The sequence below is a fragment of the Vespa velutina genome, chromosome 12 (genome assembly GCF_912470025.1).
Source record: "Vespa velutina chromosome 12, iVesVel2.1, whole genome shotgun sequence".
In the NCBI taxonomy this organism is placed as follows: Eukaryota; Metazoa; Arthropoda; class Insecta; order Hymenoptera; family Vespidae; genus Vespa; species Vespa velutina.
Genome location: NC_062199.1, coordinates 112,501 through 126,154, shown reverse-complemented (window position 1 = coordinate 126,154; position 13,654 = coordinate 112,501). Strand labels below are relative to the sequence as shown.

The 13,654-nt window shown below is 38.4% G+C and overlaps 1 protein-coding gene across 22 annotated transcripts in view; it reads left to right on the top strand.

The window, feature by feature from the left end:
- LOC124953301 (CUGBP Elav-like family member 4) overlaps nucleotides 1-10,495 on the top strand; it is a 518,014-nt gene extending 507,519 nt beyond the window's left edge. For 19 of the 22 annotated variants that reach the window (XM_047504496.1, XM_047504494.1, XM_047504498.1 and 16 more), the window contains 4 exons: nucleotides 3,065-3,145; nucleotides 7,655-7,888; nucleotides 8,909-9,093; nucleotides 9,213-10,495. In XM_047504496.1, the coding sequence (XP_047360452.1) occupies nucleotides 3,065-3,145; nucleotides 7,655-7,888; nucleotides 8,909-9,036 (443 nt within the window). In that variant the 3' untranslated portion in view covers nucleotides 9,037-9,093; nucleotides 9,213-10,495. The remainder of the gene's footprint in view (nucleotides 1-3,064; nucleotides 3,146-7,654; nucleotides 7,889-8,908; nucleotides 9,094-9,212) is intronic. The other 3 variants (XM_047504495.1, XM_047504497.1, XM_047504493.1) reach the window with 2 other exon arrangements.
- Nucleotides 10,496-13,654: the final 3,159 nt, after the last annotated feature.

Genomic DNA, 13,654 nt, shown 5'->3' with positions numbered 1-13,654 from the left:
CTCTCTCTCTCTCTCTCTCTCTCTCCCTCTCTCTCTCACTTAGTCCTCTCTCATCTTTTCTTCCAAAAAGTTCCAATCTCCATGCTTTTCCAGCTAGGAGCCCGATAGGACATATCTAAATGTTCAGTTGCTTTTTTAATAGATACCTCGATGGTAATTGAAAAAATCCTGTTTGATATGGAAACTTATAGTAACGTTGGTACAGAAAGTTTGGCTGTTTACATATAATGCCGTTCGATATGGGGATAACCTGGCTAGATCATCGAACGAACATTTTATCGACTCGGTATTATTGAACTAACACACACGTGTACGAGATATATGTGCAGAGTTGAAAAAAAATCATATGGAATTTTTCGAAAGTCTCTCCCCTTCGGGTTCACTTTTTTCTTTCATTTTTTGTTCAAAGTCGATCTAAAATGAATATCGTTGGACGTCTGGCTAGAGAGGAAGGGCAGGGATCAGAGAGAGAGAGAGAGAGAGAGAGAGAGAGAGAGAGAGAGAGAGAGAGCGAGAGCGAGAGAGAGAGCAATGCTGAAAGGGAATAAACGGGGGGAAAGAGGAGAGGTATAGACGAAGAAAAAAATCAAGCACAACACGCTTTTAACCGGAACCACTCGGACATTTATCTGGAAAAAACTCAATTTCGCTCTTCGCGTTGCTCTACGTTGTTGCATGCTACGACTGTGTCAGCATGTACATGCATATATTTCGTATACGTAAAATTCTTTATATGTATATATACGTATACATATATCGTATTATACATATGCCGTTAACACATGCGTAACATGTGCGTAGCAGCTCATATGTGTGGTGTTGTAAATGTTATTTTGGATGTATGGGAAAGACAAGAAAGTAAACAGTAAATTTAAAAAATAGAATTTATTCATTCGTGTAATCGTATAAATACATCAAAGACATTGCAAACAAATTCACTGTCGTGTTTTATTGAAGAATATATCAGATGCTTTACGTTGGTATGCAGATTCGGCGCACGCTTCGTTAAGAGCAATAAATTACGGACAACGTTCGAATGTTGTGATTTCAGCAATTTGCACGGTAATTCTCGCTAATGGTCGATAAAAACGACAGGAAGGGAAATGACAGTTTCGTGCACCCGTGCAGTTTTCTATTGCGTTTCCGATGATAAAAAATACAGTACCGTACGTGTCCATCCATCACGGTGTTGCTTATATTCTCTTTTGTTTTGTTTCCGTTGTCGCGCGCATAACGACAAGAGAGAGGGGGAGAGAGAGAGAGGGAGAGAGTCCTTCGGTAAGAACAATCGGTAAAGTACACTTGATGAAACAGTTGATTAATTAGGTTGTCAATGTATTAACTAATTTTACACTCGACGAACGAGAACCGATGAAAAAGGAAAGAAAGGGATGGTCGACCGTAGCCGTAAACAAACGATCCCGTCGCGTACGGTCATCATAGTTTTCGAATCAATAGGGAAGGAAAATAAAAGTAAAACTATCCTGTTTGCGTAGAGGTACGTTGCGTTCAAAGAATTATCGGTGGTTTCGTGAATTTGTCGGTGTACATGATAGCCTGCAGACCGCTCTTCGTCGTTGCTGCGACACGTCCAACTTTTTTTCCGCTTACAGGTGTCTCTAAAACGGCCTGTTTTTTCTCCTATATTTGTTCCCAGCGTACACAAACTCGTCGAGATCAACGGATCGAAAAAAGCAATCCCCTATATTCGCAACTCGTTCGCTTTCTCTCTCTCTCTCCCTCTCTCTCTCTCTCTCTCTCTCTCTCTCTCTCTCCCCTTCTCTGTTAAACAGCACGAGATAACCGACGTATGATCGCGCATTTATTTCATACGCCAAATGTTGACCCATCGCGCTTCCACGAAGCCTCCGGTAACGTCAATCGGAATATATTAAAGTGATATTTGCACGGGAATAATTAATTCCGAAGCGAAATTTCAGCGTTGCGGATTTGAGAGTAGCAAACGAGTGAACGCTATGCTGTCTATGTCCCGTCGCAAACAGATATCAATCACGTAACGTTTTAAATATTTACTCAAGTATGATTAATAACGTTATGATTGCGAGTACGCGATTATAGGCAGAATATGGGAAAGGTCGGATGTCGGTTCGAAATCGTTCAGAAAATCGCACGTAAAAAAAGTTATCATTCCTAAGCGAGCCTGACTACCGGTCGATATAACGAGAGCGAATGGAAAAGTCATGCGCCATCGTGAAACGTGATCTCCCGCGCGTGATTTCATCGGGGTAGTCCGATCCTTCTCAGCGTGGAACTTTGAAGCCGTATCGAGTGTCACTTTCGAGTACGAACGGGAAAATATTTGACTCCGTTTTCCATCGACAATTAGAAGAGCCAAAAGTAAAAGGCGAAAGAGCTAGAGAAAAGAGAAATGCGTGGGCGCGCTCGTATGCCTATACCTATATACTTGTGTGTGCGTGCGTGCCTCTGTCTATATATATATATATATACATATATATATACATATATATATACATATATATATATGTATATATATATATATATACTATATACGTACATATATATATATATGTGTGTGTGTGTGTGTGTGTGTATAATATACAGACACATGTGTGTATGCAGTATGAGGCAGGTACAAAGCACCGAATGTATGGTATTTAAAGTTGGGAAATGGCGATACCGTTGAGAGACGAATATCCTTGTCCGTGGAAGCGGCATGATAAATGACGCACGAGGAACGTTCGTGAGACTCCTGTAGCGGAGATTCGCCACCATTCGTTTGCTTTTAAGTTGACAAGGTAAATGGACCGCGCCGTTGAACGCGATACGAACGACATCGCCTTCTTTTCTTTCCCTTCTCTTACTCTTCTTTTTCTTTCCTCCTCTATTTTCTTTTTCCTTACCTATTCGACGAAATACATAATACAAATCATTTTTCCGAAAAATACCAATTTTCGAGTCAAATCGAAAAGCACTAATTTTGGAAAATCGAATGAATATCAATCAGAACGGCATGAACATAGTGTCTCGATGTGAACAAATATGATGTAATTTGTTGGTTATCCGTTATTTGTTACTGTCGCAGCTTATCCCGCCGTCTACGGCCAATTTCCCCAAGCTATCCCTCAGCCGATGACCGCCGCTGTGGCACCTACGCAAAGGGAAGGTAAGTACAAACACGTTAAAGTCTTAATTGTTGATTGTAACACAAAATATTATAGTAGTTATCCAATTTGTAGTTGATACCAAGTCCTTAAAATACACTCTCACGCACACGCACACTCACACGCACAGAGACACAGAAACAGACATACCGGCGATGTAGATGAGTCCAGGCACGAAAAATTCCACTTTGTCGATCGTCTGAAAGAAACGTAGAAAAAGTCGAGCGAACAAGTGGAAAAGAAGAGAAATTATATTCTTTGCTGTGTGGGGAAGGTCGATTAAAAAGCGCTTCCTTTTTCTTTTTTTTCTTCATCTTTCCAAAGTTTCTGCTCTCTTTTAATTCGACGCTCACCGTCCTACCTCGGAGATGCGAGAAACCTTTGATGAAATTTTTCGCGGCAGAATTCTACCTTACAGGTTTTCATCGGCACGTACGTTTCACGGGTTTCTTTCTCATCAAGCGCGCGGCCGTAAGTTAAACCGTATCTCCTTGCTTCTCGAAAGTTTCCCGAAATGCTTCCCATATCTCTCTTATATTAATTGTCTCGAGCTGAAACAAAGTAAGTCGGTTAGGGTTGGTAGAAGTGAAACCAGAGATCTCTCGACTTTTTTCCTTGAAATTTTTAAGAAGAAGGAATCCAAAACGTTGTCGTGCACACAATATACATCCCCCTTTCATCTCGTGTAACGAGCGGAAAGGTTCGTTGAAATCGTTGACTACAACCGAATACTGGTTTTCCAATTAAAAGTACAACGGAATCGATCGAGGTAGTGCTTAACGAGACGTCAGTCGAACGAGAAGGCCTGAAAAAGACGGTCCTTGTTCTTTGTGGAAAAACAGGGCCGAAAGGAAGTCGGGAAGCGATGTTGAAACAAGAACAGGGAGGGAGGAACGAAGCAAGGAAGGAAGGAAGGAAAGAAAAAAAAGAAAAGAGGAGGGAGAGAAGTAGAAGAAGGAGAGGTAGAAAAGAGAGGGTGGTAGTAGGTGGATGGAGAAGCCCCACGCCTAATTGCAATTAACAACTCGCCATTATTAGAATATACGATGCCTTACAATGAGATAATGCAAATAAAACGAAAGTTTTAATTACTTTGCCGCTACGCCCGTAGGCGATTCGTTGTTACATCGTAGGATAATGGAAAGTTTACTGCGACAGCCACCCCCGACTTTCGCCAGCCCACCCCTTTCCAGATTATCCTCCTGCCCTCGGCTTCTCTTTTTTGGCCTTTCTCTCCTTTTTTTTCTTTCTTCTTTTTTCTTTTTTTCTTCGGCCTCCATCCATCTTTTTCACACTCACGAGACCGTTCCACGTAAACGTTAATGCACTTTGACGTGTGGAATATGACGTTCGATCATCAAATTCAGGGCTGCCTTTCCGAAAGAGGAGTTTTCCCATTTCGGCAGGTATAACTTCACACTGATGAAAATCTGATGTCTCTTGGTAGAGGAAGTAAATAAAAAAAAGAAAAAAGAAAAAAAAAAAGAAATTGGACGCGCGAGTCAAGAAGGTGTTTCGGTGTTTCAGGAAACTTGCAGCTGCACACCAGTTTGTCTCGGTTCGTTTTTTTTGCATGACACAGTCATCACTTCATCGGGTAATCTTTCTTTTTAATATCATTAAAAATTCTTAATAATTATTATTGTCAATGTTCCACGTCTCTCTTTATCTATCTATCTATCTATCTATCTATCTATCTATCTATCTATCTATCTATCTATCTATTTCGTTCACAATATTCTGTCACACAGGTACATTGCAATATATTTTAAACGTTGCATCGCGAAACTTTCTATCTATGTACATACATTCGTTCTATCCTTATTCAAGAATTTCAGTGTACTCTTCGTTGCACTGGACATGTCAGTGGTTGTTTTCGGTGTTGCTCTGCAAAACAGTGCTGGTTGCTTGCTTCCATCTCATGTTTCACATTAGCTATAGACGTGGATTCCAAAATTTCGATTATCCTTGTTATTAATATAACAAATAATTTGTTTTAAGAAAGTACATATATAGATGATTTTAGAAAGGAACAACTTTTTACTATTTGATCTATTCTATTTGTTTTATCAAGACAAGAGGGGGTAGAAGAGAAGTTGTTGGGCCATTCTCATTAAATTTCTGGACAGATTCCGCGCTAAGACCAATTAGTGAGAATCGAGAAGCAATTTCAGGATCACCGATCAGGCACCACGGCGACAGAGCTGAATTTATGACTCGTTCTTCGTGATTCCATTTTCCTTTCTTTCCCTCCCTCCGTCCCCCCGCCTCTCTCACTCTCTCTCTCTCTCTCTCTCTCTCTTCGTCGGCGGCAGCGGCAACTGGAAACCTGTCGACACCCACGCTAATTTGGGTTTCGCGTGACAACTTCGATCGAGTTATTGCCGGGACAAAGCTCCGACGCAAAGGGGAAGCATTTGTCACTCTTTATGTAAACCGCGAGACGCGTTAAGGTTATTCCTCGGATAACGCAAACTTTCCTTTTTGACGCGAAATTAATTTCGAAGCCTTTAACGCCACCTCGATCATTCTTCTCATCTCGCTTCCCCACTTATTTTATATTTCGTCGTCGTGGACAAAGGAAGAGTAAAGTATCGCCTCTGGATCTTTCATAATTCCATTTGTAAATCTTCGCTTGCTCGATTCCTTTGGATAAACGTCTGTAGGATAAACGTTGGAAAAAAATTATTCAAGAACTCGACGATTAATTCATTTGATTACAAGTACGCAATTATATCAGGCAACACCTGGGAAATGTCTGCACTTTAACATAGGCTAATACGTTTAATTAGATGGAATTTAATGAGAAAGACTGTTTTGCGAACAAAGAAAGGGGTGGGGAGGGGAGCGGGAGCGGGAGCGGGAGCGGGAGCGGGAGAGAGAGGGAGGGAGAGAGAGAGAGAGGAAAATGAAGGGAAGTATTGAAATTCTTAAAATGACAAAAAGTATAGCATCGTATTTCGATCTTCAAAGAGAAGGTTATCATAAAAAAGATAGAGGTGTCAGGATTGTTCCTGGAACTGCTACCAGTGGACAATTATACTTGCTCGTGATTTGACATAGCTTTGGATTATTCCCAAAGTCTCGAAAGGAGAATAAAGGAAAAGGAGAGAAATAGAGGAAGATCTCAAAGGTGGTGGATCCTGCCAAAGTAACAAGCGGCTCGCGATGAGTAGCGCCCTAAAAGTTGAGTGGCAGCCATCTCATTACTTAAATGCGTCCGTTAGTCGGGTAGCTCTCTGGGCAAGAGAGCAGAAGTTTCTACGGTCATAATCGCCGCTAATTGACGTCGGAGTTATAAAGTTCAGTGAAATTAGCTAAATCCTTATTTGGACTTCCTCCCGACCCTTCTCTCTCTCTCTCTCTCTCCCTCCCCGCCCCCCTTGGCACTCGTTGGAAAGCGTTCTTCGTCGAGCATGCGCACGTATTAATCCTTCTGTCGATGTCTTCTTTGTCGCTTTTCAACGTGATATTAACTCAAAGAAAAGTCTGACTCCTGGACATAGAGAAAATGCATTAGATTAAAATGGTAGAAACTCATTAAACGGAACAATACGATTCTGTAAATTGCAAGGGCGATGATTAGGGAAGCAAGGGCTGCGTAATATCGATTTCTCCATGCAGCGTTTGCGCGATCACGCTTTAAAAATAACGACGATAGATCATCGTGTCTGGCAATAATGAAGAAAAAAAGAGAAAACAAAAAACGAAGGAAAAAGCAGAAATGAGGAAGAAAAGAAAACAAAGAAAATACGTATATATATATATATATATATATATATATATATATATATATATGTATATATGTATACAATATATATATACATGTGTATGTATGTACGTACGTATGTATGTACGTACGTACGTATGTATGTATGTATATAAAAGCATCATTCGTAATCACTGTCAGGATCACCGTCGTACAAACATACTCCTTCATCATAATAACGTTCACGTTCATACATCGTATCTCACCTCCAATATTCACCAGTCCAATTCCCTTGTTTCGTCCGTCATTGTGTTGTGTGAATTCCCTGTGTTGTGTGTTCGTATAATTGAAAGTATAAATACTCAACGTTACTTTGAAAGTGCGCGCGAGAGAAAGAGAGAGAATCATCAGGATCGTAAGGAACGGCACTTGCGAGAAACCTCTCGCGTCTCTTTCTCTTTTATTTCATTATTATATATGCATATCACTTTGTTTCGACTTTGTCTCTCTCATTACATTTCAAAATCTTATTTGTCTCTCACCGATCGATTGTTCCATATAATGATCTATGTATTTGCTCATAAAATAGTTTGACACGATGTGAGAGACTTTAAATCCGATTATCACGAAACTTCATCTTCATTTTCATTGAAACTCGCACTCGCAAGTTCTCGCTTTTCACTATCGCCGAATCATAACAACTTTTCTACCGAAGAAGGAAACTCATCCAAAGACTAACATTCTAACTTGAGTATTATACTTCAAGTTTAGATGTTTAGATGTGCTCTGATTTATATGGTAGGATGCTCTATCTCAGGACCCGAGGGCTGCAACCTGTTCATCTACCACCTGCCACAGGAGTTCGGTGACACCGAGCTCATGCAGATGTTCATGCCCTTCGGCAACGTCATCTCCTCGAAGGTCTTCATCGACCGGGCCACTAACCAGAGCAAATGCTTCGGTAAGTGCGTCATTTCCACGAAAGACAGTGAAAACGTGGCCTTGTTGACTGAAAGGAAGAGACAGAAAGAAGACCGTAAGTAAATGGGTTCTACTCCGTCAAGGTAGGACTAATTTTGTCGACGCGCTTGTTAAAGAATTTTCGGCCGTCTACATACGTAGAGAAAGAAAAGCCGTCGTCGCTTTCGGATTTCGGGCTAAAATCGAACTAAAATAGAGAACTCGTTACGCACGCGTGAACACACACGTGTAGCGCATACACACGGAGGGAGGGACCATCAATTATGAAAGCAGTACCAATAGCCGTTCGGCTGAATAAAATCGGTCTCGAAGCCTTTTGCGACAGCAGAGAAGACCGAATCAAAAAAAAAAAGAAAAAAAAAAAAAAAAAAAAAAAAAAAAGAAAAAAAAAAGAAAAAAAAAGGGACTGAAAAACGCCACCACTGGCGTTCCTTTGATGATGAATCGTATCCGATACGGATTCGCAGGTGTACATAGACGCGGATAATTGGACGATCTCGTTCGATCGTATCATCTTCGGTCCATTCAGTCGCACGCAGAGAGACAGGAAAAAGCGATTCAGACTTTTGCGCTCGTGTTAGTGTCCACCCCCTCGCCCCAACCACCCACCCACCCAACCCCCTTTTTTTACAAATTTCAAAATTACAGAGACTCGTTAGAAAGAACTTGGATGAATTTCGTAGCGCAACTACGAAAAAGGCCACCTCCTGCATCGCTTCCAAGTTCTTTCTTTTTCTTCTTTTCTTCTTTCTTCTAAAATATTTTTCGGCTCTAATTATTACTCGCGCACGTGTCTCTTCTATAATAAAGGAGAGAAACATAGATGTATATATATATATATATATATATATATATATATATATATATATATATATTTAATCGAATCAAATCTTTTCAAATCGATGTTGATTGTCGTCCCGATTAAATAATACTTGAAATTCGCGCGTCTACTCGATACAAACGAAATGAATCATGATAAAACGAAGCGCGATCTAAATTCATTTAACGAATTCAGTTAACGGATTCGTTAACGAACATTCATCGTATCGTCAATTAATCGATCGATTCTTTTCAGGTTTCGTGTCGTTCGACAATCAAGCGAGCGCGCAAGCAGCGATCCACGCGATGAACGGATTTCAGATAGGAATGAAACGGTTAAAGGTACAACTTAAGAGGCCCAAGGATTCTAGCAAGCCATACTAACCCACGTCCTAGCGTAGAAAAACTGGACGGATTGCGCCCTACGTCATAACTTACAGAGTAAGCCTTCTTTCCTCATTTATTCCTCTATGTTATCATTTCCAATGGCCTTAGATACGAACTTCACTGTTTCTAATCGTCAAAAAGAGAGACACAGATATTCCTCCGTTCGTTTACAGATGTCGTACGAGAACGCGAGCCCTTTGGAAGCTCGACGATCAGGAGTGACGAGTTTGAATCACCGCTACAGCGCTCCTCTCCATCGTAATAACCTAGTATACTAGCTAGTTAATTTCATAGAGGATAGTATCTAGAGATCGAGATAGAGACGCAGCTTCGTCGCTCGCTAAAAAGTTAAGCCTCGACGAAGACGAAGGAGATCCAAAGGAGATCGACTCGGATGTTTTCTTTCTTTTTCCTTTTTGTTTTCTTTTCTTCTTTTTTCTTTTTTTCTTCTTTTCCTCTTTTTGTTCTTTAATTCCTGCGCTAAATCCAAATTCGAGAGAAGACTAAAGGGGCAAAAAAATAATATACCCTTCGACAAATGCAACGACGCCGTGGCGCGAGGAAGTTGGAGCGCATCTCTCTTCGCTGACGTTTGACGTTTGACGTTTGACGTTTGACGTTTGACGTTTGACGTTTGGAAGAAAGGATCTTTGGTCGAACACGATCATTCTACTCGTCATCCCGTTTCTTCCTAGCATTTCTGTCGGATATTTTTTTTCAATCCCATCATTATCCCCCTCCCCCCTACCCTTCGATCTAAACTCTCCCAACCCTTTTCTATCGTTTCGCAAAAGATTCAACCGTTCCAATATCCGCCGTTGTCGAAACTCTTCAGGGCATTTTAAAGAATGAGAAAATAATTTTCAAAAGACGAGAGAAGAAGGAGGAAGAAGAAGAAAGAAGAAAACGAAAAAACAAGAAAAAACCAAAGAAGCTCGACGAACTTGGGCTCAGCGTCAAGATCCGAAATCCTGCGAGCTCATCCGAGTGTCTCTCTCTTATATATAATATTAATATATGTATATATATATACACATATATACACATATATATATATATATATATATGTATGTATGTATATATACACACGTCTATAAGAATTTTAACGCGTATCGTCGCGCGCTGTAGGTTTTATATACACTGCAACTAGAGAGAGAACGTCAGTGCCGTGCGTCAAGAGAAGAAATAGGCAACTTTCTAGGCTTCCTAGACTCACGGCCCTTCGTTGTCCCTGTATAGCACGTATTGATTACGATTGTCCTTATTAACTTATTATCATTATCGCGTTATCATTATTCTTATCAAGTCGCGAGCGAGTTTCCGGCCGAAAGTATATACATATATATATACATATTATTATTATTTTTACTTTTATTTTTATAACTATTATTATTATTATTATTATTATTATTATTATTATTATTATTATTATTATTCTTATTATTACTACTACTACTACTACTACTACTACTACTACTACTACTACTACTACTACTACTATTATTATTATTATTATTATCATTATATATATATACACATACACAATACACACACGTACACAAAAACACACACAGAAAAGTTTCTACAGATTTTCACAGGCGTTTATCTCAAGGGTTGTTCCTTTTACAGCGTCGAGATAAGGAAAAAGTAAAATCATTTTTCGTTCGACCGACCGCATACTGCATCGCCCGAGAAATGTCAACTAGGCTGTGATTATATCGAACATACAAAAAAAAAAGAAACCAAAGAAAAAGAAAAACACGGAAGGGAAAAAACGAGCAACGGAATCGGCGTTTTCTTTGTACAGAGGAAAATTTTCACAAGATCGTATCGTACTCGAGAGAAGGGCATGGACTATCATCATCCTTTGTTGATTCAAAAATTAATCCTTTCTTTTTAATTTTCCTGGCTCACGCTACTACTATTATTACTACTACGACTACTAATGCTACTACTATTACTATTGGTATTACTGCTAGTACTACTACTACTACTACTACTACTACTACTACTACTACTACTACTACTACTACTACTACTACTACTACTACTACTACTACTACTATTATTACTACTATACTAGTCAACACTTCTAGTCGCTCGCACCTACGAGTGGAGAAACGATCACGAGTTGAGATTTTGAAGTATTATGGATTACCAGCACGCTTTGCCATTCTTCTTCGTCGTTATATCTATCGATGATGACACATAGTACAATCACAAAAAGAGATGGGAAGGAAGAGAGAATGGCGGAGCGTACAAAACTTTTATCCTGCCAGAATCCGAGCTACTCCTCGGTCCTTCGAAGACACGTCAATTCACGCGCTGGGAACACGAGAAAAACGTATATCTATCGTAGCTCGTTATATTGTCTGTTGCGATCTTTAGAATTGAAGAGCTTCATATATATAGCAAAGCTAAGCTAGCCCATTTTTTCTTCTATCGTCGTTCTAAAAGAAGTAAAAGACCAAAGATAAGAGAGCGATGTGTAAAAAGATTAGGACATTTTGCGAGCGATGCCCGGTCGGATCCTGCGATCGATCGATTAGCGAGAAATAGAAAAAGGTGCGGGAGTTAAACCAAATACTTAGGCTAATTTTTTAGACGATAGGATGCATAAGATGATCAAGCGGAGCGATAAAATGGAGAGGAGACGTTTGATCTAGCGGAAATAATCAACCAAAGTACCAACTATTACTTATATCTATATATCTATATATACATATATAGATATATAAATATTCATTATTTGTGAAGAGGAAGTATATAAATATATAATTATAAATAATATAAATATATGAGAGAAAGATATAATATATATATACTATATATATATATATATATATATATATATATATATATATATATATATATATATATATATTGATTGAAAGAAAACTAGAGACTTAGTAAATTATTATTATTATTATAGTTTTAGCCAATGAGAACGTAACAGATCCGCATTGTAAGGCAGATAAGAGCGAGCGAGCGAGCGAGAGAGAGAGAGAGAGAGGGAGAGAGAGAGAGAGAGAGAGAGAGAGAGAGTGAAAGTGAAAAAATACAACAAATTATTAGCTTCGCGGAATACGAAAGGGTGACGGTACGTTTAGTGCGACATAAAAACAAAAGGAACTAGTCACGTGCGTCGTTTAGAGCGCTGCTATGTAATATATATAATATAAATTATACGCACATATAACGTATATTATATATATTATAGTAATATTATATACATATATACATACATAAATACATACACATATGCATACATACATATATGTGTATATATATATATATATATATATATATATATATATATATATGTATATATATAGTATTTATCTTTCAATTTGTATTTTACTTTTTAGAGGGGTTTGGACGGACGACCCTTCTCCTCGCTTTTACAGTCCGTTCACGAATTCATTGCTCACACTATATTCGTGGCACACGTACAGAGCATAAAATGGAAGATAAAGGATAGAGTGATTAAAACGTAGCTACATATATACATACAAGGCTCATACATAACAGACACGAAGTGAAATACAACGTGATGAGACGCGTGTGTACGATTTTAAAGAGCGCGTTATGAATTTCCCTTCTTCAACGAGAGTTCGGGGGCTACATATATAGTTATCGACGGATAACGGTATGAAACGATATAAAAATAGTAAGAATAATAATAATAGTAATAATTATGACGATGATAATATAATATATATATTAATACTAATAATATATAATAATAATTATAATAATAATAATAATAATAATAATAATAATAATAATAATAATAAGAATAATAATAATAATAATAATAATAATAATAATAATAATAATAATAATAATAATAATAATAATAATAATAATAATAATAATAATAATAATAATAATAATAATAATAATAAACAACTAATAATAATAATAATAATAATAATAATAATAATAATAATAATAAACTAATAATTTATAATACATATACACATAAACTTATATACTATGCAACAGCGTAAACATTCACAACATATATTCTTGTCATTTTTAGAAAATTACCTTTATAAATAAAAATATTTCCGATCTCAATGGGGCGTGGTCGATCGGGGATCGCGTTCGTAAGAAGGACGATGATTTGGAAGAGGTAGAGCAGAACAGCAAAGACTGTTATTATATAAAGGACCTTGATTTGAATTCTCAGTCATACTTTGTACGTCGAATCGATAGGTCTCGTGTACATCACCGGCTTCGTTCGCCAATGGACATTTAAGATTTCTTGTTTGTCTTTCATTACTACTCAAGCCCACTTATCATTTTTCAAATATGACGTTTCATTTTGAAATGAAATTTGATTAACACGCAATATATCGAGTTCCAAGGTAGTTTAACCCACGTTTGCAGCTTCAATAATTACATACCGTGAACGGAATAGCGAATCAATGCGAGCGTGAGAGACAGAGGGCTCGGTAATAAGGGCTTCGATATATGTAACACTAACACTGGCAAACAGGTACCACCGAGTAAAGATGTAATCGGGAAGCGTGTACGGGCGTATCGCGCACGTGCCTAACTATCTTTACACTGATGATGCATTACGCGCAGCCGGTGCTCGGCACATTCA